Raw genomic sequence first — 26,056 nt, 5'->3', positions numbered from 1 at the left:
AACATTCCAACTTGTGTAATCTAAATAGTAAAAAATATGAGGTGTAAATAGCAACTCCAGTTACGGAGTACGCGACTTACATGCTTGGATTGGGCTGATAATCCAAATTGGGACCAGTTTTTCATTCATTCAGCCCAACTCTAGTATAATATATAATACATCGGCACATTTGAAATCCAGAAATATGAAATAGTGCAAATGGAGACTCTGTTATCTTCTCTGAAATTCGCAGTGAGAGGTTCGTGGGACACACAACAGAGAATCCCTTACAACCCCAACGCTCCCAGAAAGCTTAAGAAGAACATTGTTCCTTCTCCCTCTTCCACTTCCACTGCACCAATTACGCGTAAGAGGGAAGATTACATCTCTAATCTTCTCAAACGCGCCACTCCTCTCCCCACAATAGGTATTATATTGCTATTCATTTCCTTCAATTTTCTCTCGTTTCTTATTTAATTATAATATTTGTATATTTTCAGGACATGTAGAAGTAGAAGAAGAACAAGATGAAACCTATTTGGGGTATGAGAAATGGCTCCCAACTCCACCCAAAGTGGTGAAGCCTCGTTCCGTCTTTAACGCTGCTACTTTAGCCTATATTGGAGATTGCATATACGAGGTCTCTTTCTTTCTCATTACTTTTCTCTCTGCCACCGTTAATGCTTCTCTTTTGTTGTTTGCTTGCTCCAAATTTCATGCCTGGATGGGAAAGTGAAGAATAATTTTTCACTAGTACAACTCAAATGGGCTTTGCTTAACCACTTGAAGTCTAAGCACTCTGATTTTGGATTTCGCTATTTGATCAAATGAACAAATTCCCATAAGGATGTTGTTCTTTCACTATTGGCAATGAGCTCAAGTGCTTAAATTATACGACCACCATTTAACATCGTCGATATGCAATAGCTACTTAATATAGTGAGGGGCAATGTTACGTTCATTTTCTAAGAATTTGTTTGGATAAACTTATGGAGAAACACTTATAGGAGAAAAAAAAAATGATGAAATAAGTTTCTTCGAAAGCTAAAATTAGCTTATGCATAAGTTGATTTGTGAAAGTTCTCTCATATTGGCTTCTCCAAAAGTTTATTTTTAACTTATACATAAGCTAATTTTAACTCTCTTTTTTTTCTCCTACAAGTATTTACAAAGAAATTTATGCAAACAGGCCTTAAGTGTTTAAGTGGATACAAAGCAATGCTGCCTTAAAAACTGAGTTGGTTTTCATGACTAACTGCATGTGCATCAAGCCAGAAGCAACAAACTGTAGCTTGTGTTTTTCCATATTTTGGTGTAAATGTGTAATATCCAAAAACGTATGTCTTGGGCTTGCAAGCAAACACACGCTAACAAATTGATAAAATGGAGACTGAATTTACAATGCGCTGCATGAATAACAGGGTACATGGTTAAGTATAATTTTTTTCCCACATTGATTGCAACTTGCAAGTACAAGAGTTTTAATAATTCTACAAATCTGTTCTTATTCTTATATCTATTTTTATGAAATAAAGTATAAATTGCCATCAACTCTGTCAATTGAACAGGCTTTCCTAGTTTGCATTATAAATTGTATTCAATAAAATTCTAACAATTCTTACAATTTTTCTCATTTTTTTTTCTGAAACATGCAGCTCTATGCTCGTAGGCACTTTTTATTTCCACCCATTGGTATTGAAGAATACAATGATCGTGTCATGGCAGTTGTGCGTTGTGAGGCTCAAGTATGATTTTTTCCTTACTACTTATTTTATCTTCATGTCTCATGTATGCTATGAAATTAGATAAGTACATCCAAGATCTAGTATACTTGAATCTTGATGGGCACGTATTTTTTTTCCATTTTTCTTTTCTTTCTAATCTATATAGCCCTGTCAGACTCAGTTGTCAACTAATTGGGAGTTCGGAATTTATTTTTTATACTTATCTTGCTTGATCTACTGTTATAGACTTGTAGCTCTTTCTGTCTTGAGTGAGATCTATACTTTCTCCCTTTCTCGACTTTGGTACTATTCACATGTTCTCTGTCCAAATCCATTCATATAGCTTTACATGCACATTAGATTTGCTCCATTCATAGTATGTTTGACAGAATTCCTTTCTCTTGATCAGGCTGTAAATCTTTTCTTCATCAGAAGTAAATCATGGACCATGATAATGAGCTATGCATTAAATAGTAGAAAATTATATAATTCAAAGAGGGAACACAAGAAATTCACTAAGCATATTTCATATTGAAGTAGTGTTTGGCCCAACTTTTTTATAAAAAGTACTTTGAAGTTAAAACTTAGAAATGAGATCTTTAAATCTAGATTTAAAGTTGTTTGGTAATTCTTCTAATTTTTTTAGCTTAAGTTTTCATTGAAGTTAAAATTTATTGGGAAGTGTGTTCTTCAATCTTGGTATTTGAAATAAAGAAGGAAATTGAGATGTAGAAGCTAAATGAAATGCTCCTAAAACTAGTTTTTTATAAAAAGAAAAACTCCTCGGTTCCAAGTTTACTTCATTAATAAAAAGTTACTTTTTCAAAAATTTATTTTCTTAAAATTTTGTTTTGTTTAACTTCTCCTTTTTGAAAAAAGAGAAGGCCAAAATAAGTTGGGCCAAACACTACCTAAATCTTCATAATAAAATCATAAACTTGGCTTCTTTTTTTTCCTCTTAACTCTTGTTTGCAAACTTCAGAAGCTTTTCCCCAAGGCTGAATTTGTTGAAAGAGTATTTTTTCAATTACATATCCTAGCTGTTCATTGCAAGTGTTTTATATCCTAATCATAGTTTTTTTTTTCTCTTTTTCTTTTTTCCTTCCGTGAAGTCAATAAAACAAAACTACATGAATTTTAGCTTCAGTTGGCTGTTGATGTCCTGGATTTTTATTTTCTGTTACTAATGAATTAAAAAATATGTTTCTAATCTAATTATTTCAGAATAAAATTATAACACATATTAAAGTGTTCATGTTTTCTGCATTCCAGGATGCATTGCTGCAGAAACTTCTCGAAAGTAACTTCTTATCAGATCAAGAGAGGTTAGAATATGTTACTTTCAGGGTCCCATCATTCTCTCTCTTTCCACACACACACTTGCATGCACACTATTTTCTATTTTTAATATAATATTGTATAATGTTTCTTCTGTATGAAGATTCTGGGATACAATATCCTGTTATCTGTCTATAATATTTACTTTAAACTGAAGTTTATATTTTTAATGCAACCTTGTCTCCAATAGTGAATTTGGTGCACGAAAAATTTACAAACAAATGAACTTTAATCTTATTTACTTTGTCGTGGGAAAATAGGAAGGAATATTCTGTCCACTATTTTGAAGTTCTATGCTTAGAGACTACTGGCACTCTACATCTTGATTTTTGACTCTATGCTTGTGTATCCTGTCTATTCCTAGATTAATTTTGAACAATGTGTAATTAAATCATTGAAGCTGATGGCCTGGTTGATTGGGTAGACTCCTTTTAAAACATGGCTGGTTTACTTCTCTAAAAGATGGGGGTAGTGAGGACTCTAATCGGTTTTAGACCTTAACATGTAAGATACATTCATTAAAAGGAGATAATTATCAACAGTGGTGCAGGTAGAGCTTTTGGGAGCATAAATCAACATTTAGTGGTGGTTAATAAAGATCCCTATTACAAAATAAAGTGCCCTGTTTTGGCTTATGGCTTTTAATGATCTTTATTGCAGGGATGTTCTTCGATGGGGAAAGAACATAGTTTCCAGCAAAACTAAGACAAAAAGACGTGCTGGTGCAGCTGTGTATAGCAGAGCATCTTCACTAGAAACATTAGTCAGTGCCTTCAAACTATGCGATCTCCCTTCTGTTAATATTAATCTTGCACAAAATAGTATCTGATTCTTGAGAATTTCCTTTATATATTTGTTTAACTCTAAAATGGCAGTGACAACTGCAACATAGTAATTTGCTCTGAGATTATTATTAAAACACATCTTTTAATTATATGCATATGTTGAGGACATATCATTGGAGAATGACTTCCTTAGATGAGAATGAGAATAATCAAATTTCAACCCTTAAATTCAAATGGAAGATTATGATTATAAGAGCTACCTTCTAAATGTCATAACCTTTATTTGCAATATGTGTAGCACAATCTACTATTAAGGGGTAATTGCTAGTTGCTATATCTTTTTTTCTGCAATTTCTGCTTACATGCGTGTTGCGACATATCTTCTATTTATACTGTTCATTTGTAATTGAAAATCAAGTATTTGATAAGAATAATCTGAAACAAATTATTTCCTATAATTTGAAACTTGTTTTCAGCCTCTTCTCTGACAAACATGAAGCTAATGTTAGAGTTGAATTAGGTTGGTTATCTGTATATGACAAATGTGAATCGCTTGGAAAAGCTAATGTTAGAGTTGGGATTCTCGGTTGACTCTTCAGTGCCTTTGAATGTGGATGAAATAATAGTAAGTTTCATATTATCCACTTCAGTTTACTATTTATTTTAGTTTTCCCAGTTGAATTTCAATAGAAGCGTGCTCTAATATTGCAGAAAACTGGAATTAACCAAGAAAGAAAATGAAATTTGAAATAAACATAAATGTAGTAATTGGTATTTTTTGGAGATTTTTTTTTTGGATGTTTGACCTCTTTTTCACATCGCCAAATCTTTATGCACAATTGATGAATTGGTTTTTCCTGCTACTGAGTACCAGCTTGTTCTACATGATAGGACATGGAAAGGAGTTTATAACATTATGTTACAGCGATCTTGTGGAAATGATATTTCTGTTGTGAATAAGAATAGACTCAGTACTAGACTACTAGCAAGATGTATAATGCAGCATTAAAATACATACGACATCATCCATGGATTATAAAGATTTTTCTTTTTATAGAAGCCATCAATAGGATGATTCAAACAAGGCTGCTGCTTTTGCATTTGCTGAACAGCATAATCTAGCTAATACATGCAACTCTCTTGTTGTTCTCATGTAGTAGACTTGAACATTGATCATTCATGACGTTGCCTCTATCTGTCAAGTGTCAGCATACATGTTGGTATTCTATTCTTGGTTTACTAGGTGATAATTGCCTTTTCTTTCCACTTTTAGACGCGTGAGTTGAACAATGGATAAAGATGATCATCAGGCAATCTTCCACAGGAGGAGGCAAAACAACATCTGAAGATTTTGTTCGATCCATTATATTCTTCTGCAAAGCATATATGACTTCCACTTTTACTTTGGCGGGAGTATCAGAACCACATTCGAACAGCATCTCTTTCCATGCTATTGATCAGAAGCCTTTGAGGTCCTTCATAACTATATTTCTGTTGTACAATGGTTGTGGCACCATAGTTTGTTAGCTATTTATCTTTTTCAGAGGGGTACAATCAGAGATGATAGAAATGCAGCGAAACTTTTGGTTCTATGTGGTAGATTAGTGTTGGGGTTTGCACACGTTGCTCGAGTTTGGTTGAGTTGGTTGGTTCATGTGCGAAATTGGTAGTTGAATACTAAGGACATAGCGACTAAGATATCTATTTGTATTATTACTTCGGAATTCTTACCTCTGGTCTTTTAACTAGTCAAGATACTTCTATTTAGTTAACAATATTAAATTTATTAACAATTTATCTATTTTTTTCTGAACTACTCTTAAAATTATTAGGATTGTATTCTCTTACCTTCTTTCCATTTAATTAACTAATGCATTTTCACTTAAGGGTATTTTTGTATAAAAACGCGATTCGTGCAATAGATAATTTGAAGGAATCTTTTAAAATTGATGAGAAGACAAATTTTTTAAAATATTTTGATGAAACTTCAATTTAATTTTATCTTGTTATTCGTGATTGTGCATGTCGCATAGATAGAAGTGATGAGTCATCCCGAAAAAAGTTTCTAGTATTAAGTGATCTAACAAAGTTTAAAATATCATCATCATTAGGGTCCAAAAAATGGGTTAGAATAGTTAAAAATATGGGGATTTAGATTTTATCTCTATCACAATTATTTTTGTAATTTTTTTTTATTTTTATTAAAAATTAAGTTTAATAGATAATTTAGTTGTCGGGGATCTTATTCTTGGGCATGTGTATGGAAGAAAAAATTGTCGAAGAAAACAAACTTAAGTAATTTTTAATAAAAGAAATTAATTATGATTATTGATTAAGAGATATCTTTGCTACAAATTAAAATGTCTTGAATCCGATATGCATCATGTATAGAGTATATGCAGGGAAATAACTATTATGGTAATATAAGCAAATGAGATTTAGAATAAAAAAGAAAATTTAATTTTAAAAAAGCGAAAGTAATTAGTAATTTAAGAATTTTAAAAAACATGAAAAAATAGTTAGAAAATGGTAAAGAAGTTATATGTTTATATAACGAGTGGTCACCCCATCTTGACATTGATAGTTAGAAAAAATAATGTCTCTTGAAGTGTACATAGTCATATGCAGGGAAACAACATAGAAATAAATAGTCCCACTCTTAGCTGTATTGCATTTGATTTCTTAAATTTTATCCGCAAGGGGAATATGTGATATAGATTATGGATAAGTTAACTGGATAATGACTCAAATTAACAGAGATATCATCTGAAGTTGTGTTAGGATATGACTGCTCACTGCCCACTTGGATGAAGTAGGCCAACCGGCCAAAGCTTTCTGGATATGCTTCCATTAATAGGGCCATGTCATGCTGAATATGTGGCGTTCTCATCACTTTGTCATAGGAAGATAACCAGTCTGTTTCTCTTTAAATGCCTTGCCTGAAAATTAATCAACTAATCCTCTTCTCACTTTAAATAAACTTTATATTCATAAATTAACAGTGGGATGGTGCCAAAAATTTAACCTACAACTGTAAACTGGTTTGACTAATGAAGTTTTTATTTTTTTATATTTTCATAATGTATTAAATCCCATGGTTATTAGAAAGAGTTTCTCCCATTTGTATCCCTTTGAACTGTTTTTTTTATTATTTTTTATTACTAAAGAGTATCTCTTTATCAAACATAAAAACTAATCTCTTTTTAGGAGTTTGACAGATTCTGAGTAGGTAAAAATCTCCTCCTAACGTTAGTTTTTTGCACTTGCAATAATCAGCATTTAATCCTTAATCATTTAGTTGAGCAACTTGATTTTTTGCGTAAGATTAATACTACAAAATGAAATGTACCACATAGAATACAAGTGACACGGCTAGCATAGAGAAAGGCATTGAGATTTATTTGTGATCTCAAACTACCTAACAAACTCAAAGGAAGACAAATTTTATTATCTTAGAATAGATATGTAGTATTGGGAGAAATGATAGGATATAGAATGGTTGTATATAGAGAGATTGGTGTAGTACTTACTGAAAAAAAAGAATACAAAAAAGTCGGTTAAGAGGTAGTTTGGACACACCCAACAAACATTAGTGAGAATAATAGATTTGCATATAATTTTAAGTCCTTCAAAGAGAAGGAGAGATTAAGAAAAATATGGAAGGTAGTTGTCAAAAGAATCTCGTAGTAAATTACATCTTTGAAACTACGTGTAATTCATGTAATCGAGCTCACAGGGGATAAAGCCTGGTTGTATTATTTTTTGTTTTATAGAATTTGACTGGCCTATATTTAACCCTACATCACTGGGTACTAGAAATTGCTAGCCCCCTCCCATAGGGTAACGATAGTGATGGGAGCAAGAACTCATTCTTTACAAATGCAGATAAGGCTCAGTGCCATCCTCACCCTTCAATTTAACATACATCTTTGTTTAAATTATATTCTTTGCTTAAAAGAATAATGCACTTGATACAAAGTGAAGCTGAACCGAAACATGTGCAGTATCATTGTCACATAAAAAAGAAAGCTCTTTAAGCTTTTCATAAAATTGGAATGTAGGATTTGCTCAATTTTAGATGGTGGTCCAAGAGGTTGACACATTGTTGGCCTCTCCTTCCCTTAAAAAGGAGTCCCTAGTTCAATTATCCTCATGCACAATATGTGTGGTTAAATTCAACATTGTATTGGTCCATTCCCGTGAGTTATGACAAATTGCATTCAACAAAAATTATATATACAATGTTTACAACATGGGGTTGGTCCCCCCATATGAAATGAACCCCCAAGCAACACATGAGTCAGATTCAGGGTTAAAAAACAAGTCACCTTGAGTTTTCCATAAACAGTTCATTTAGCCAAGGAACGTGCTATTTGAAGGCAATGGTGGTTGAACTTGAACCAAAAGTACAAGTGTTATGCCAACCGGATCTAACTACTACATTCAGACATTTAAATCCCAGCAAACATAACCAAAAGAGACCTTGAAGATTTTAGCTAGTACATGATGTTCTAAGGCCAAAGATAAAGAATATTTATGGGGAAACAACTTTCAACGATGAGGATTGTTAGGATGCAAGCAAAGTCTCATATTATTCAAACAAGAGGATGGACATAGATTATACACACAATTGTCTCCATTGGTTGAGAGGTCTTTTGGGTGGTATCCAAAAGTAAAACCGTGAGGGCTAAGCCTAAAGTGGACAATATCTTACCAATGTGGAGACATATGTATGTGTGGTAACCCTCAGGTGATCGGCTCGATGAATATGATGTAGTTGGCAGATGGATCCAAGTTTGGGATCCTTTATGTCGAAAATCTTCCTAATAGTAGAAGGTTATGAGGCGTGTCCCGCTGTCATGAGGTCATGATGGAGCGGCGGTGATAAAGTCTTCCTAATAGTGGAGGGTTATGAGGCGTGTTCCGCTGTCGAGAGGTAATGATGGAGCGGCGGGGGTTATGAGACGTGTCCCGCTGTCGAGAGGTCATGATGGAGCGGCAGTGCAAGCAAAAGTCCCAGGGAAGGATTATTGGAATGTAAGCAAAGTCTCACATCATTCAAACAAGAGAATGAACATGAGTTTATATACACACAATTAATTGTCTCCATTAGTTGAGAGGTCTTTTTGGTGGTACCCAAAAGAAAAATCATGGACTTTAAGTCCAAAGTAGACAATATCTTACCAATATGGAGACATGTATATGTATGTGGTAACTCCTCTTTCCTAACAAGGATGAGTTAGGCCAAGTTCATTATATTCTTGAACTGAACATCTTTTCTTTCACAAACCATAAATGAGTTAGGTATGGTACATGTGGTAACATCAAGATAAATACAATGAGAAGAATAAGATAAGTTCAATGTCATATAAGCAAGCATAGAGTAAACTGCACGTGCATCTTAATTAATAATTACATCGCAGTTGAATTATAATGGTATATATGATATATGATCATGGGGTGGAAAATTATTGTCAATAAAATGACTTGGGTTTCCTTAATTTGTTGAAGAAGATAGACGCAAATGTTTATCAGGGAAATAGAAGAACATAGTGATTGATGAAAATAGAGACCTTGACACCCATTATATAGTCCGGCCAAAATTGATGATTCTGATTATATTTTGTGGCTATAATTAAATATCAACTAATTATCAATAAATAAAGATCGTTACTAATCTAAGGTCACAATTTTTTGCCTTTATAATGCAGAAAGTGAGACAACAGAAAGTTAAATTGTTTCATCATTAAGAAAACCTATCACAATTCACAACCACCCCCAGCACTTCTAAAGAAACCAAAAAGAGAAAACCAAAAAAGTGATCACTTTTGCTTTGGATTTCAACTAATGAATAATGATCATTTCAAAACTAGCTAACTCTATCCTATTTTTATATTTTGAAAAACAAATGCATGCATGCTCAACCTTTAAACAAAACGTAAAGTGAAAGAGAAAGGCATGATAGACACTTTTGAACAAAAAGAAATCCCCTTAAACAATCTTACTGTTTAATTACTTAATGGGAGCAGCCATATCGGTGACGACATTAGCCTTTGATGCTTCTACAAAATAACATGACAAACGCCATCATGTTTGCGGTTTATGAGCATCTCATTGCCGTGTGGAATTCAATGTCCCAGAGTACTAAATAATTAATAACTCAAATGTTTGATAACAATAATCTCAATGATGAACACTTATATCACTATACTTTAATTTAATTGGTACTTTAATCACACGAATCAAATTTACTTATTAGGTTAGTATAGTAGTTAGGCATCCTACACTTGTAAATTGCGAAACAATAGTTAGTAGCCTTATTAATAAGGAATATTTGTAAATCTCTGAAATATTATTTGATTTATCGATAAAACTAGACAAGCCGAGAAATAAAAAGAGAGAATGAAAATAACATGTGGAAAGGAAAGTGTTATATTTTATCCGACGCAACGCATGCACTTTTTGACCCACACATTCTAGTGGCGAGTGTGGTAGAGGATTAAATATTGGGCCCTAATTATATGAAATCCAGTGACTAAGGATGGTGACCGGAGAGAGGTGGAATGGGTATTCCACCACAAAATGTATGTGGCAAGCCCATCCCTTTTCAGATAACTTCCCATGATTGTGTTGCCAACACTGCTACTATGGATCATGTGCTTCTGTGTCATTCTCATCCATTAATTTTTCCTCATTTGTGTTGTGCCTCCCCTTTTTCTTTCACTCTATTTCAGATAATTCTGCTTTCATTCCCTGTCTTTTCAAGCCATGTCACATTTCCATATTTTTATTAACCTAAGCTTTAAAAGAGGGAAATATTCTAAACCTAACTTAATCAAGATAGCCACTAGGGTTAGCCTAGTAGTTGGGTGGGCAGAGGTTGAGAAAGTTAGAAATATGAAGACCTAGGTTTAATTTTTATTACGATCATCTTTGTAATATTTCTTATCTTTATAAAAAAAATGTAATCAAGGACGATTGTTCTACCTTAAATTAATTAATAAAAGTTATGACATCTACTTAAGTATTTAATTGAAAATGAGAAGATAACAAATAAAAATAAAAACAAATTAAAAAAAGCGCTTTAGAGAAACAGTGAAAAGCAGTTACATATTATTACGTATTATTTAATTATGGATCACTATTGATGTGTTTGGAAAATCTCTTTTTCAAAACATAAAAACAGGAAACAATAATTTATTGTTTTTTTGCTAAACACATTTTGAAAGTTTTAATTGCAAATTAAAACACAAAATATGTATGAGAAATTTGTTAATTTTTACAATAATTACTTTAAAAATTATATTTTAACAAAAAAAAATTGGTTATTAGAGTGTAAAAAGTTTTAAACTAAGAGTGCATGATTATTAAATCCTTAGTTTTATCAATATTTGTATAAAAAAAATTAGGGGTGAGCAACGGGTGGGTTTGGTCGGGTTCGGGTGAAAAATGTCCAACCCGTTGTAAACCGACTTTGGAAAAATGTGACCCATATCCGACCGACTGAGCTTTTGATTTGAGGCGGTTCAGGTTGAAACGGATTCAGATTTAAGCGGGTGGGTATAATCGGGTTTGAATTTTTTTGTAGACCAATTTATCTTAAAGAAGATGAAGCTTAAAACGATAAAAAAATATTTTTAAAATAGTGTATAAAAATAGAATGAAGGTGACAATAGATGGTGTAAATAGATTCGTAGTTGAAACATTTACAAACTAAAGAAGCAAAAATAAAAGATAACAAAATTCATAGTTGTTACATGGAAAAGAAATATAAAGTTAGATTACAAAACCATAAGAAATCATAGTCACACAAAATGTACTCAAAATGGAGATAAGAAGATGGAAAAGAAAGACAAAGAAAGAAGCAAAAAGATAACTCTAAAAATGGACTAGTGTGTTGAGAAGTTGAATGAGGAAGGAGAAGACAAAATAAATATCTAAGTTATGAGAAAAAGGAAAAAAATAAGTTACAAATTGATGGCTATATTATACTTGAAATAAAGACTTTTAAATTTGGACCATTGTTGTTTAGTTATACAAAAGTAATAAAAATTTAAACTTATCTCATTTTCGGTTGGGTTCGGTTTTTAGCAGATTTAAAAATTCAAAACCGAACCCGCCCAATATAACCCGTATAAAATCAAAATTTTAACCCAATTTACCCATAAGACCCGCCCGAACCCACCCAAAAACAATATTTTTTTCGGGTTTTTCGGGTTCGATTCGGGTGTCGGTTTAATGCTCACCCGTAAAAAAAACAAATAACTTTTAAGTTATTCACTCTCCAAAAAAATTATTCTTGAATAAAAATAAAAAATAAAAAAAAAACAGGTCATCTTAACGATAATGAGAAAGGAAAGCAAAAATGATGACTACTTCCTCCCATTCTGAAAAAGTAGAATGAAAGATTCGGAAAACAAATGAAAGGTTGAACTGTTGTAGAGTCAGCGTAGTCCACTGGCCATTGTTTAATGTTTTGGTTCTTTAGAATTTGTAATTGCCGATCATACTTTCAATTTTCAATGAGGACGAAATGCAAAATGAATACTTTAGGTTTAGGTCGGTCCATTTTTTTTTATTGAAATTGCATTGAGTCCAACCAAAATGAACAATGGGCCATCAAGTAAGGGCCCATTGGGGGACCATATACTGCAACTCTAATATTTGTTGTTGATTGCGTTAAGCAACCATAAAACAATGCGTAAATGCAAAATTCAAAGACCAGGAAAATAAGTATTAAAAGGAAACCGGTGTTTTTTATTTTAAAAATACAAAATAATGTTACTCTTGCAAATTTTAAATTATAGATGCAGAAGATTATACAAAGTTACAAACACTTTTTTAAGTGTAGTATTTGGGTCATATTTAAATACGATTAATTCCATTTAAATATCTTTTGGCCGAATTTAGACGAACCAAACCAACTCGTGCAATTATATATATCACGTAATAAATTATAATTATAGGTTAATTTCATCTTTGTGTAAGTATTATAATTAATTTTTAAAGTAATATTTTAAATAAGTATATTTATTTTTAAAAAATATATTTTGGATTTCATTTTAATTAATTATATTATGTAAATAAAAATGAAGGGGCACCACAGGGCAAAGGCTTGCAAGGTGAAAAAGAAGAAGAAAAAAAATATAAAAAAGATGATATATTCTTGTGTTTGGGAAAGTATGTAATATAGGGTCCAGCAAAAGATTACATTGCCATTTGTTCTTTCTTTTGGTTTTGTACTTTCCGTCTTTTATTCCCTTTTATCATCAAATCTTACATTCAGGTACAGGAAAGACTCTTCTATCAGACATGGGACATAGGGGATTTCCCATGAAGGATTTAAGGTTTATGAAAGATGATCAAAAATAAAGTAGAAAAAAATTCATGTGTTAAACACCAAATAAAAAATTGTTTGCAGATAATGTCTTAATAATCAATTCAAAATTAAAATTTATTCGTAAAACAAAATGCATAAATGGAGACTAGATAGTGAACTAAGAAGAATGGAAAGAAAGAAAAAAAAAGATAGTGGCCATAGCTTGTTTAAAAATTCCCTTGAAACCGACATACCCCAACATTTTAATCTGCTTTGGAAACTAAAATGCCTAAAAAATCTTACAAAAATGAGCTCCTCCATCGCCTAATCCTGAGTTTCTGCAACTTTTCAGAATTATAAACAGGGCAAAATTCATTCAACTCAATCATTGTTACATTTATTGTTATATAGTACTATACTCTTGTCTTGTGCTTTCTCTGTGCCCAATTAATATTAATATCTCAACACTATTGGTTACACGCGTTTGTCCATTCACAAGAATTTGCGTTGTCATCGATTTGCATGGATCACGTGCTGTCTAATAATTAGAGCAGCGGCAAGTGGACATGGTACATAGATGCTTATATAATTAAGGTTATAAATTGAGGTTGTAAATGTGATGAATAACCATATTTATGTTCAACCACTATGGTTATTGGTTGAAATAGAAGACGTGAGTTGGCTTTGTATTATAGTCAACAAAATGGTTTTGTTGGTCATAAAAAGAAGGAGCAATGTTGGGTCCATGTTTCCTTTAGAAGCTAACTAGATCACAGCTATCCCCAACTATGCAGATAAGTAGTAAGTGACCAGGTTATCTTTCCTCTCAACACTTCATTGCCATTAACACTACCTTCTAACCTAACAAACCATACTAGCCCCAAGACTTTGTTTTAATTTCATTTATTTTGTCGATATTAAACTTGAAAGATTGAAGGACATGTTCACTTCTGATCTGAAGCTTCTAATGGAAACCCTCATCATTTTAATTAACTTTATCCTACGAAATTAAGGGAAAAATCAAACTAAAAAATAATCGATGTACCAATTCAAAATCACCATATATAATAAATTTATTTGTTTTTATAAAAAAGGGCAATCAAACATATCATAATTTAGGATTAGTTAATAATATTAATATAAAATGATTTTACAAAGTTAGTTTCGATTCAAATCAAAATCTAAAAGCATTAGTCTATTTTTTTTAATAAATAAATTCTTGTTTTTGGCCTACTACAAATTTATAAACGCATGTTAGTAAAATATGTTTAAATTTGTTTTAGTTATGAGAAATTAATGGGAGACAATTTTGCTATGATTAAAGGTGTCAAAAATGAGTTAATGTAATTTAAGTGAGTCAAGATTTTAAATAAGTGAGTCTAACTCAACTCATTTTCTAGTGAATTAAGAAAATTTCTACCGAACTCGATCTATCATAGATTGATGTGTTAAGTGAATTAACTCACTGTATTTTTAAAAAATATATAATATATAAAATAATAGTAATTTAATTTTTTTTTAAATCACAATTTTTATCTAAAAGTCATTCATTGATTCAAATATATATATATATATATATATATATATATATATATTTAAATCAATTATACACATATTAAGAAAGGTAGTTGAATGTATTTAATTTTTATAATTTTATATGAAATATACGTTACATTTACTAAAATATCCCTAATCACATTTATTGTAAATAGTGTTTTCACTTATTGTCTTATAGATATTTATGAATTGAAAGTATTAAATAAATTTTGACTCAATTAAAATTTGATTATAATTGAGACCAATAATTTTTATTTTTTTTCTTATATATAAATTTGGAGAGAGTATTGGAATATAACATTTTATTATGTTTTAATTATTAGTGAGTTAAATAAGTCAACTCATTTCAAATTTGTTTGGCTTGCAAGTTGGAAATAAACTAAGATTAGTGTAAAAAAAAAATTCTAACTTGGTTAAACTCGAACTCATAGTGAGTCGAATTGAATCACTTTAAAATGTTTAAACTTATGATTGAAACATTTGAAGTAAGTCATCCTCATCACTGTAATTCACCTTATATTATTTTTATATTAGTCAACAATTATTTAAATTAAGAGACTCTCTCACATGAGTTGATCTCATAGATTTATTAGTGAAAAATATATGATAATAAGTCAAATTAACAATATAAAATTTAGATATATATGATTTAATCTAAAATCAAGAAGATAGACAACTCTCTAGTCTTAAATCAAAAAGGTGAATGGAACTTAAAAATCATAAAGTATTTAACATACAACTCAACCTAAAATCAAATAAATACACAATTTTCTCACTTTGAACCAAAATAACGATTAAAACAAAATAATTAATATAATTGACATGTGGTTTAGCCTAAAATCATGAGGGTACATTTTAAATGTATTTTTAATTTTCAATTACATGATTTATTAATGTTGATTCCTATGACAAAATGTGGCTTCGTTATTATTTTAGTACCACAAAATTATGAAGCATTTAAGTACACGTAATATGTGAATAAAATATGCCCACTCAATATTTTTATCACTTCGATGATATATTAAAATTTATGATAAAATTTAAGAATACTTAATGTATTCAAATATATTTAGTGCATTGAGAAAACAATTTTCTTAAAATACTTACCATCATAACATTTTTAAATTTAGTTCAAAATGTAAAAGCAATCAATAAATTCAAATATGTTCAGTATGAATATTTAATTAACAAGAAAACATCACGAAATCATTTTTAAAAATACTTATCATTAAAGCATTTAAATATACCGAGTATCAATGTTGAAATAAAATATAAAAAAAACATTGTGAAATCAATTTTCTTCAAATATCTACCATTATAGCGTTTTTAAATTTAGTATAAAATTTAAAACAATTAATGCATTGCAATATATTTAGTATAATTTAAATTAAAAAAAGATACATAATGAAATCAAAATTCTTAAAATACTGACTGTGACCTTTTTAAAATAATAACAAGTAAATAAGAAAAAAAGGTCCCAAAATAGTACTTTTCTAAAAAAAATAATGAATTTAAAATGTATATAGCTTGGCCCAGTTAAAATTAAGAGGACACAATCTTCACTTAAAATTTAAAATTAATATAAATAATTGTTAGCATTAATTAATTTGACACTTATATTCCCTGATTAAAGATCGAACTCGATGTTTGACTTAAACGTATTGCTTACCCTTTTATGGCTTGTTTGGCGAAGAAAAAAAACAGAGAGAATAAAAAAAAAGAAAAAAAAAAGTAGGTAAAAGATATAATGAAAATAAAGTTGTATAGTAAGAAGAAAATGAAAAAGAAATTCGAGAAAGATAAATTTTTTAATTTATTTATATTAGATTAAATTAAATAAAAGTAAAATTAATATTATAAATTAGATTACTCAAATGACATTCAATAAATAAAAAAAAAATTAAAGAACATGTTTGGGAGGACAAAAATGTAAAAGAGGTGAATTTCTCCTCAAATCCTCTAACATTCATAGGAATTAAAAATCATGTGAAATCCACCTACTATTCTACACACTTTCACTCAATTTCACTGCACCAAACATTTAAAAAGTTAACTTGCCTTAATTTCCATAAACATTGTTATATATATATATATATGTATTTTATTTGTAAATGAAACTAGTTTCCTTAAAGTAATTAACAAAATCTTCAATTCTTCAACGTTTTACAGAACAAAGTTTATTAATGCTTCAAGTTGACGTTGTTGATGTTTCACATCTAACTGCCTTCATGTCAAAGGCAGTGTCCTGCTCTAGAATAAACCTTTTAAAAGGTATTTGTAATGAAAATTTTATTAATCCCAGTTTCCTTTTAAAAATATTTGATTAATAGATCCTCTTTTCTCTTTAACTTCACTATGTCCTTATAACAAATTTCAGAAATCTAAATTATATATTTGCTTATGAAAGCATTTCCGACAAAAATATGCTGGGAAATTTCTGACACAAATTCATCTACTTTGGTACTAATGGCAAAGTATCGAATTTGAAATTTAATCAAAGGTTTCCAATATCTGAAGCAAAACTTCCAAAATCCTTCTGCACCATTTTTTAAGTCTCATGGTTCTGCACCAACAAACATTGTTATCATTTTTCTCTCTCAACATAATAATAAATATTTGTTTTAGGTCACATCAATTTAGTTTAACATCGATCTAAAATGACACCAATCTTAGAGGCAGATCATACAAAAGCCACGATAAGTGATAACAACTATTTCTTAGTCTGTGTCTTTGAAAAAATTAAAAAACAAAAGGCACCCAGTTAGTGGAGCATGCAGATGCAAGTAACAAACTAAAGATATTCTTGATGTCTAAGTAAGAATATGTGTATAACGACATGACTGATTTTCCACAATCAATTATTTCCCCTCCTGCAGGTTGTTGACAAGCATTCAAATAAGATCAAGGGAGATAATTGCATGCATATACTTACTATTTTATTTTCTTTGGAATTACTTGTAACATATTATGCTAATAGTACATAAAGCAATCTGTTGTTGGCAAATCCTCAAAGCAAGTAAACCATTCAAAAAAATTTCTCTGTTTTTTAATATTAAAAACTATTATTCTTAAAAATATAAACAATTATATATTTTTATAAAGTATTTTTCTTCTTGTGAATATAACTGGAAAAAAAATTAGGGTGCAATTATTTTTAAATTTTTATTTCTTAGAAAAATAATAAACTGAAAATAAAAATACCTCTAATATCAATGAAAATACATTAACTTGGGATATAAAGAAACTAACAGCTGCTCATTATTAGTGTGGTGAATATAAGAGGGTAGATCAATAACTAATAAGCCTGTAAATACTTTTAAACTCACCACCACTCTCATACTTAAGGAGTGTGTGCAATTCGACCTTAATGGTTGCTTGTGGTGATTACAATTTATTAATTTAATGATACATGTTATTTAAGTTTTCTCAGTAAGTTGTAAAAATAACTAATCATTTTTCTCAGGAAACATAAATCACTATTATATTGAGAGAAAGATGAAATAAATAATTAAGATAAAAAGAAAATTGATGAGATATAAAAGAAGATAATTGGATTCATAGATAATTAATATTTGTAAAATAAAAGTGATTTTATAAATTCAAAAATTATTGATAATATTAATATTATCTAAACTAATTTTTTTTCTTTCAATTTATGTAAATTGATTGGAAAAGAAAAAAGTAATAAATATTAATATGATTTATTATTTTTTTTCTTAATCCTATCTCAATTAACATGGGGCTATTTATGATAATAGATCGATGTGATTAAAAAAAAAATTAATTAAATTGAAAAGTAAAAAAAAGAAAATGCTTAAGTCAGTTAAGTGTAGTTTCTTACTACTTTGAATGTTAGTACTTTCTGTTTAAAATTAAGGGTGTGAAAAAAATTACTTTTAAGTTTTTAAAAAAAATTTAAGATACAAGTTGAATAATAAAAAATTTATAAACTAAAAATTTATAAAAAAAAACTTAATTCTCACATTAACTAAATGTAAAATGAACAAAAATATATAAATAAATAACAATTATTATCTTATAAGTCGATTTTATAAAATTAAGTTAAATTTATATTCACAAAAATATAAGTATTTAGTAAAATTAGTTAATAAATTAACTTATAAATATAAAAAGTTGCATACAAATATTTAATGTTTAAAATAATTAATGAGAATAAAAATAAAATAATAATTTATAAATTAATTAATTAAAATAGTTTATCAAACTAAATTTATATATATTAAATACATTTAATTTAGTCCAACTAATAAATTTTTTTTCCTTTAAAGAAAGACGCTCTAAAATTTCATCTGAAATAAGTTCGTGAAATGTTGATATTAAAATTTAAGGCTGATTATTGAATTAAAATTCCATTTATAATTAAAAAAGAATATAGTAATTATTCTTAGTGCAGCGCAAAGCACGAGGGCGTGAAGCGCGTGGGAATGTAAAACACAAAAGGAACCCACCCAATGGGATTTGGCTGCAGAATCTTTCTCTCTGTCGCTTAAATCACGTTTTGGGGCAACTTGCTTCCCCAAACACGCCTTTAACATTAATTTCCATTTCTTCCTTAAACTGCTCTAACACTGTAAGTAAGCTCCTACAAATTACAAATTACAAATTACTAGTAATTACTAATTATTAAATCCGAAAAGAATGAAAAAAATAGGATTGGTTCAAGCTGAAGCTGAGGTCCGCGTCAGATGTGCGTAAGGACAAGTGTGTGGGTCCCAAAGTTCACTCAAAAGTGGGTCCCACTCTCTTTCCAAACCCAACCAGAACCAGTTCACTCCCCACCCTTTAAAATCACCACACCCCCATTTGGTTTCAAATTAAAGTCACACACCCAAAAAAATACTCACTTTGCAAAGTTCCTATTTTTATTATTTTTTATTCAGATCATCTCATCATTTTGCAAAAAGAAAAGAAAGGAATAATAGTCAGAGTGTGAGAGAGAAGAAAACCAAACCAAACCAAAGCTACTTCCTTGTTACATAGAATAACCGGAAACAAGGTGAGTGAGTGAGTGAGTGAGTGAGTGAGTGAGGGAGAAGAAGGTTTTAGTTTTTACTATTGAATCATTGATGACGGGCTTCAAGCTCATAATGTGGAATGTGTTACTGCTTGTGGCTTTTTCTCTCATTGCTTCTGCCAAGGCCTCAGTGTCCTATGACTCGAAGGCTATCACCATTAATGGCCAGAGAAGGATCCTCATTTCTGGATCCATTCATTACCCAAGGAGCACCCCTGAGGTATTACTATTGCATTTCTCAAATGGGTGTCTTAAAGTTCCTTCCTTTTGCATTTCTAACTTGTGGGCTTTCTTTCCTTTTCAGATGTGGCCAGATCTTATTCAGAAGGCCAAGGACGGAGGTTTGGATGTGATTCAGACTTATGTTTTCTGGAATGGACACGAGCCCTCACCTGGCAAGGTACCTCAAAATACAAAATAATGCCTTTATCTTGCATTCTTTGAATAGTGCATGGTTATGAATGAGTACCGAGGAATAAACAATGTTGTTGTTTTCTTGATTGCTGTAGTATTATTTTGAGGGGAACTATGATCTGGTGAAGTTCATAAAGCTGGCGCAGCAAGCAGGCCTTTATGTTAATCTCAGGATTGGTCCTTACGTCTGTGCTGAGTGGAACTTCGGGTAGTGAATTCGTTCATTTGCAAAAAAATTGGTGCATCTCAGATTAGAAATATCTGAACAGTTTTTTCTTGATTGATTTTCAGGGGTTTCCCTGTTTGGCTAAAGTACATTCCGGGAATCAGCTTCAGAACAGACAATGGTCCATTTAAGGTTAGATACTTAAGATTCCACTCTTCCTTGTACCTTAAATATTGGTAAATATTCTCCATCTTTTCCTTTTTTATTGTGTGTACCTTATAATTTCTTTTGATTTTTTCCATTGCCATAATGAAGTATCAAATGCAAAAATTTACAACGAAGATCGTTGATTTGATGAAAGCCGAGAGGTTATTTGAGAATCAGGGAGGTCCAATAATTTTGTCCCAGGTAGGAAAAATATGCTGTTAGCCATCTACTTAATCCAATTACTTGCTTTATGTTATCTTGTATATTTATTTAGTGATTAGCTTTTCATTCCTTGACTAAAAGAGTGGAGATGTGTACTAAGACTGTTATCTTTACTACTGGTGTCTTTGTACAGATTGAAAATGAATATGGACCTATGGAGTACGAAATTGGTGCTCCGGGTAAATCTTACACTAAGTGGGCAGCAGATATGGCTATAGGACTTGGTACTGGAGTTCCATGGATCATGTGCAAGCAAGATGATGCTCCTGATCCTATTGTAAGTTCAGATGAAGTGTATCTTTTTAAGAAAACATTTTTATCTTGTATAGACTCGTTTCTCTATTGTCCATAGCTCTTTTTCCTAGGTGTGAATGCTAGAAAGGGTCATAAAACCTTTTATTTTTATTTATTTTTATTTTTTATGTTTTTTATGCAATCCTTTATGCCTCCTAGCATTCAACTTCTAATTTCAAATGTCATCTTTCGCAGATTAACACTTGCAATGGCTTTTATTGTGATTATTTCTCTCCAAACAAAGCTTACAAGCCAAAGATGTGGACAGAAGCTTGGACTGGCTGGTACTGATGCCTTGTTTCTTAATTCTTTGGTTTCCATAAGAATAAGAAACATTCAAGCTTTAGATATCGCATGATTATTCATTGCCTCTATTCCTCTTTTATGCTTGCAGGTTTACTGAGTTTGGAGGTCCTGTTCCTCATCGACCTGCTGAGGACTTGGCATTTTCAGTTGCAAGGTTTGTACAGAAAGGGGGATCATTTGTAAATTATTACATGGTATGATGGTAACTTCTTTATTTATTGATTTTGATGTGTATTTTCATTTTCACCTTTTTTAAACATTCAACCGAGTCCCTATATTTGTTTCTTTCAGTATCATGGGGGAACAAATTTTGGTCGAACTGCTGGTGGTCCCTTTATTGCTACAAGCTATGATTATGATGCACCCCTTGATGAATATGGTAAGTGCAAAGGATTCCAAATACCTGATATGACTAATAAGTACTAATATTAATGATACACGTTCAATAATTCATGCAACAGTTTTTACAACGCTAGTTTTTGTCTATCTATTGCTCCATCATTTATTAATGTAATAAAAGATGTGATGTAAAGAGATAGACACAAAAAATGATGTTGTACAATTAATTGGATGTTGTTCTTGTCCCACATCTATTGGTGGGTCCTAGCCTTAGAAATGGTCCATTATTCATGTGTACTATATGTGAAGAGCTTTACATATTTGATATACATGTATTCTTAGTTTTGTTTGCTCCTTTGTGCAGGATTGCTCAGGCAACCAAAGTGGGGTCATCTGAAGGATTTACACAGAGCAATAAAACTCTGTGAACCAGCATTAGTATCGGGAGATCCTACTGTAACAAAGATTGGAAACTATCAAGAGGTATAACTTGATTCGGTGATGGGAGAATTATCAATCCTATTTAAAATGCTCTATAACCAGACTGAATTTTTATCTTTTATCATTTTATGTTCAGGCCCATGTCTTTAAATCAAAGTCGGGAGCTTGTGCTGCATTCCTTGCAAACTATAACCCGAAATCTTATGCAACAGTGGCTTTTGGAAATATGCATTACAACTTACCTCCTTGGTCTATAAGCATTCTTCCTGACTGCAAGAACACCGTTTATAACACTGCAAGGGTGAGAAAAAATAATATATATTTTTTATTTCTGATGATTAACGGGTTAGTTTTTAACTTATAATGAATATTTGAGTACAGAAAGTTTTGGCCAAACACGTGATTGAGTGGATTTAATAACCTTCTGTATACAGTTATTGTTTTGTCCACAAGATTGAGTTTTCTATTTCTTTAAAGCATCCAAATATGATTGTTAAAAGGAAAAAAAATGAGTTTTTTCGAGTGGCAGATTTCAGCCAAAATAAAAATTCCAAAATCTTTGTATTGTACAGGTTGGTTCTCAGAGTGCCCAGATGAAGATGACTCGTGTTCCTATTCATGGTGGACTCTCTTGGCAATCATTCAACGAGGAAACGACCACTACCGATGATAGTTCCTTCACCATGACTGGCCTGTTGGAGCAGTTAAATACGACGAGAGATTTAACCGACTACTTGTGGTACTCCACAGAGTGAGTGACATACAACTCTGCACCCTGCTTCCCTTTTTTTCCCTCATAATCCTTGGTTAAAAGTTAGAACACAATTGATGAATCTTATTATCCATTTTGGTTTTTCCACATCTTATACTTGTCTTGCTCTTGTTTTGTCAGTGTTGTGATTGATCCAAATGAAGGATTTCTGAGAAACGGAAATGATCCTGTTCTTACGGTGTTCTCTGCTGGGCATGCTTTGCATGTTTTTATAAATGGTCAGCTAACAGGTGAGGGGCATAATGTGCTGGCCTAAAGATTTCAGTTTAACTTCATTCAACTAATAATAACAATAGTTTCAGTTATCTGCTGTACTTTTTTTTAGTATGATCCAAGAGAAAGAAGTGGTGACCCTTTAAAATTAGTTATTATATGTTTTTGAGGTTTCAATAAATTAGAACATTGCATGGAAACAATAGTAGAGTCTGGGTCTCATCTAGTAATTTACCCAATACTTGGAGTGAAACAGCATAGATCTCAGTGTCATGCTTGTTTGACCTCTTTTTTAGAACAGAGTAAATTTAATATTTTTCTTTAGAAGCTAATAATTGTCCAGTAGCTTTGGTATTGAGCCTGTTCTTGTTCTTTTGATCAGGAACTGCATATGGAAGCTTGGAATTCCCTAAACTTACATTTAGCAAGGGAGTGAATCTTAGATCTGGTGTTAACAAGATCTCTCTTCTAAGTGTTGCAGTTGGACTACCGGTTTGTCCTCTCTCTCATACACACACAAACACATGAAATAGATATTGAGTCTATTTGGATTCAAGTTTAGAAGTGCTTTTGAAAGTTTCTCTACTGAAAACAAAGAGCTTTTTTCAGTAGAAAAACTCTCAAAAGCACTTCTAGCTTATATCCAAATAGATTCATTGTTTGGTGCACCCCTACATGTCACACTAAGCTGATTTTTCAGTATCATCAACTGTGGGTCATGATCATGACTATATCATTCATTGTCTGTTATTTGACATGCAGAATGTTGGTCCTCATTTTGAAACATGGAATGCTGGTGTTCTTGGCCCAATTTCATTAAATGGTCTCAACGAAGGGAGAAGGGACTTGACCTGGCAGAAATGGTCTTACAAGGTTTTTCCTGAAACATTCACCTCGCCTACTCTTTCAAATTGCTTGAAACTCAATTCATCTAATTGTGTGTTTTGTTTAGGTTGGTCTGAAAGGTGAACTCTTGAGTCTTCACTCTCTCAGTGGAGCTTCCTCAGTGGATTGGATTCGGGGATCTTTGGTTTCTCGAAGGCAGCCATTGACTTGGTACAAAGTGAGTAATATATCACAGGACCTCTATAACCTTCTAAAGTTAAATCTATGCAAGTTTTGCTTAATTTTTTATTTATTTATATTGACCTGTTCTTAAGACGGTACTCTTTTATTATTATTGTTATAAATAGTATTTGAAATAATGGTAGAAGAAGCAGAGAGATGTTCCTTATGGAAAAAGGACACATTTCACTTTTCTTTTCTTTTTTTACTATCTCTATTCATAAATATAAGACCCTTTTGGGTTGCACTTTGTTAGAATATCTTGAAAATATTTCACAATACTATTATCATATCTATAAGGATATTTTAGTGTATCTAAGATGATTGCTTACAAGGGGTACCACTTCTATTAGTACTTGTCTTTTGTATCACATTATCAAATCAATATCAGTTTGTCTCTATTTTCTCTTTTGCCTCTTTTCACTATCTAAACCCCAAATTTTCAACACACTTGTTGAGAAACTGGTCTTTAAGCAATATCCTTTTTAATATTATTACAGACAACTTTTGATGCGCCAGCTGGGAGTGCACCATTGGCTTTAGACATGAACAGCATGGGCAAAGGTCAAGTGTGGTTAAATGGACAAAATCTTGGTCGCTACTGGCCTGCTTATAAAGCATCTGGTACCTGTGATTACTGTGATTATGCTGGAACTTATAATGAGAAAAAATGTACAAGTAACTGTGGCGAAGCTTCTCAAAGATGGTGAGAAATATACAGCTTGCCCTTATGTAGTTCTGTATAATGCTAATGAGGAACTATTGACAAACTAATTACATGGTGGTAATTTCAGGTATCATGTTCCTCATTCATGGCTAAAGCCAACTGGAAATTTATTGGTTGTGTTTGAAGAGTTAGGTGGAGATCCAAATGGAATCTTTTTGGTTAGAAGGGATATAGATAGTGTATGTGCTGATATTTATGAGTGGCAGCCAAATCTTGTAAGCTATCAGATGCAAACTTCAGGCAAAGTTAGCAAACCAGTGAGACCAAAAGTTCATTTATCATGTGGCCTTGGACAGAAAATCTCATCAATCAAATTTGCTAGTTTTGGTACTCCAGTAGGTTCTTGTGGAAACTTCCGTGAAGGAAGCTGTCACGCTCACAAGTCTTATGATGCCTTTCAAAGGGTATTGCGTTCTTTTTGTTTCTATTTGGATAGTGAAACAATACATTTATTGTTCTGGTCTTACTATTACTTGGTTCATTATTCAATGATAACTTTGTTTTTGCAGAATTGTGTTGGACAGAACTGGTGCACAGTAACTGTGTCACCTGAAAATTTTGGAGGAGATCCATGTCCAAATGTCATGAAGAAACTCTCAGTGGAAGCTATTTGTTCCTGATCATTTTAACCTCAAAATAAATGGATTGAACTCTTCACATCGATTTTTTTCCCACTATTCAATACAGTGCCTTTGGTTCAATGAAAGCCTATAATTTGATCACCACAAGCATTATTATTTTGGCTTTACCAAGGTGAAGTTGCAAAAAACACAACACACCATGTGGTTGAAAGCCTGTAAAGATTGCTGAGATGATTGTGGATATGTGTATATACCTGTGTTCTGCTTGTTATACAGAAGTGAAAGGTGAAGATTTGGTTGGTGCACGATGAGACATACTGATTGAGTCCTTGTGCTAGTGTTTTAGACTTAGTGCGGAAGTCTCTTGCTTCCTGTAATATTATTTTTCTCTTCTAAGCTGCATTCATAGCGATTTAGTTTCTTTCTTCCTGTAAGAAACTTCCCAAGATAATAAGATCTTATTAAATTCAGTCATTTTTGTTTCCTTATTTCATGGCTTGTGTTGTGGCTTTTGGTTTCTACATGATCCTAGTTTTGAGTTCCATTGGCCTTGTTTTTTGAATTCTTCCAAG

General features: G+C 31.5%; 2 protein-coding genes across 4 annotated transcripts; both read left to right on the top strand.

Annotated features, from left to right (window-relative positions):
- Nucleotides 1-165: 165 nt before the first annotated feature.
- On the top strand, nt 166-5,639 carry LOC109806759 (uncharacterized). 3 transcript variants are annotated; one of them, XM_020369273.3, is made up of 7 exons: nt 168-406; nt 480-619; nt 1,635-1,724; nt 2,976-3,028; nt 3,702-3,804; nt 4,347-4,451; nt 5,100-5,639. In XM_020369273.3, the coding sequence occupies exons 1-7, from the start codon at nt 199-201 to the stop codon at nt 5,121-5,123; spliced, it is 723 nt and encodes a 240-aa protein (XP_020224862.1). In that variant the 5' UTR covers nt 168-198; the 3' UTR covers nt 5,124-5,639. The 3 variants fall into 3 exon arrangements, with proteins under 3 accessions (XP_020224863.1, XP_020224864.1, XP_020224862.1); XM_020369274.3 differs by lacking the exon at nt 4,347-4,451 and having other exon boundaries at nt 166-406; XM_020369275.3 differs by lacking the exons at nt 4,347-4,451; nt 5,100-5,639 and adding an exon at nt 4,303-4,335 and having other exon boundaries at nt 166-406.
- A 13,890-nt stretch (nt 5,640-19,529) lies between these two features.
- On the top strand, nt 19,530-25,958 carry LOC109805614 (beta-galactosidase 1). The gene is made up of 19 exons (XM_020367774.3): nt 19,530-19,957; nt 20,042-20,137; nt 20,247-20,359; nt 20,443-20,509; nt 20,633-20,725; nt 20,880-21,023; nt 21,236-21,324; nt 21,435-21,540; nt 21,638-21,725; nt 22,050-22,168; nt 22,263-22,427; nt 22,699-22,877; nt 23,019-23,128; nt 23,494-23,603; nt 23,874-23,984; nt 24,064-24,174; nt 24,677-24,882; nt 24,971-25,307; nt 25,413-25,958. The coding sequence occupies exons 1-19, from the start codon at nt 19,790-19,792 to the stop codon at nt 25,521-25,523; spliced, it is 2,523 nt and encodes an 840-aa protein (XP_020223363.1). The 5' UTR covers nt 19,530-19,789; the 3' UTR covers nt 25,524-25,958.
- The last annotated feature ends 98 nt before the right edge of the window (nt 25,959-26,056 follow it).

Source organism: Cajanus cajan, chromosome 10, assembly GCF_000230855.2.
Source record: "Cajanus cajan strain Asha chromosome 10, NIPB_CcT2T_4, whole genome shotgun sequence".
NCBI lineage: Eukaryota > Viridiplantae > Streptophyta > Magnoliopsida > Fabales > Fabaceae > Cajanus > Cajanus cajan.
This window is presented reverse-complemented; position numbering and strand designations above follow the sequence as displayed.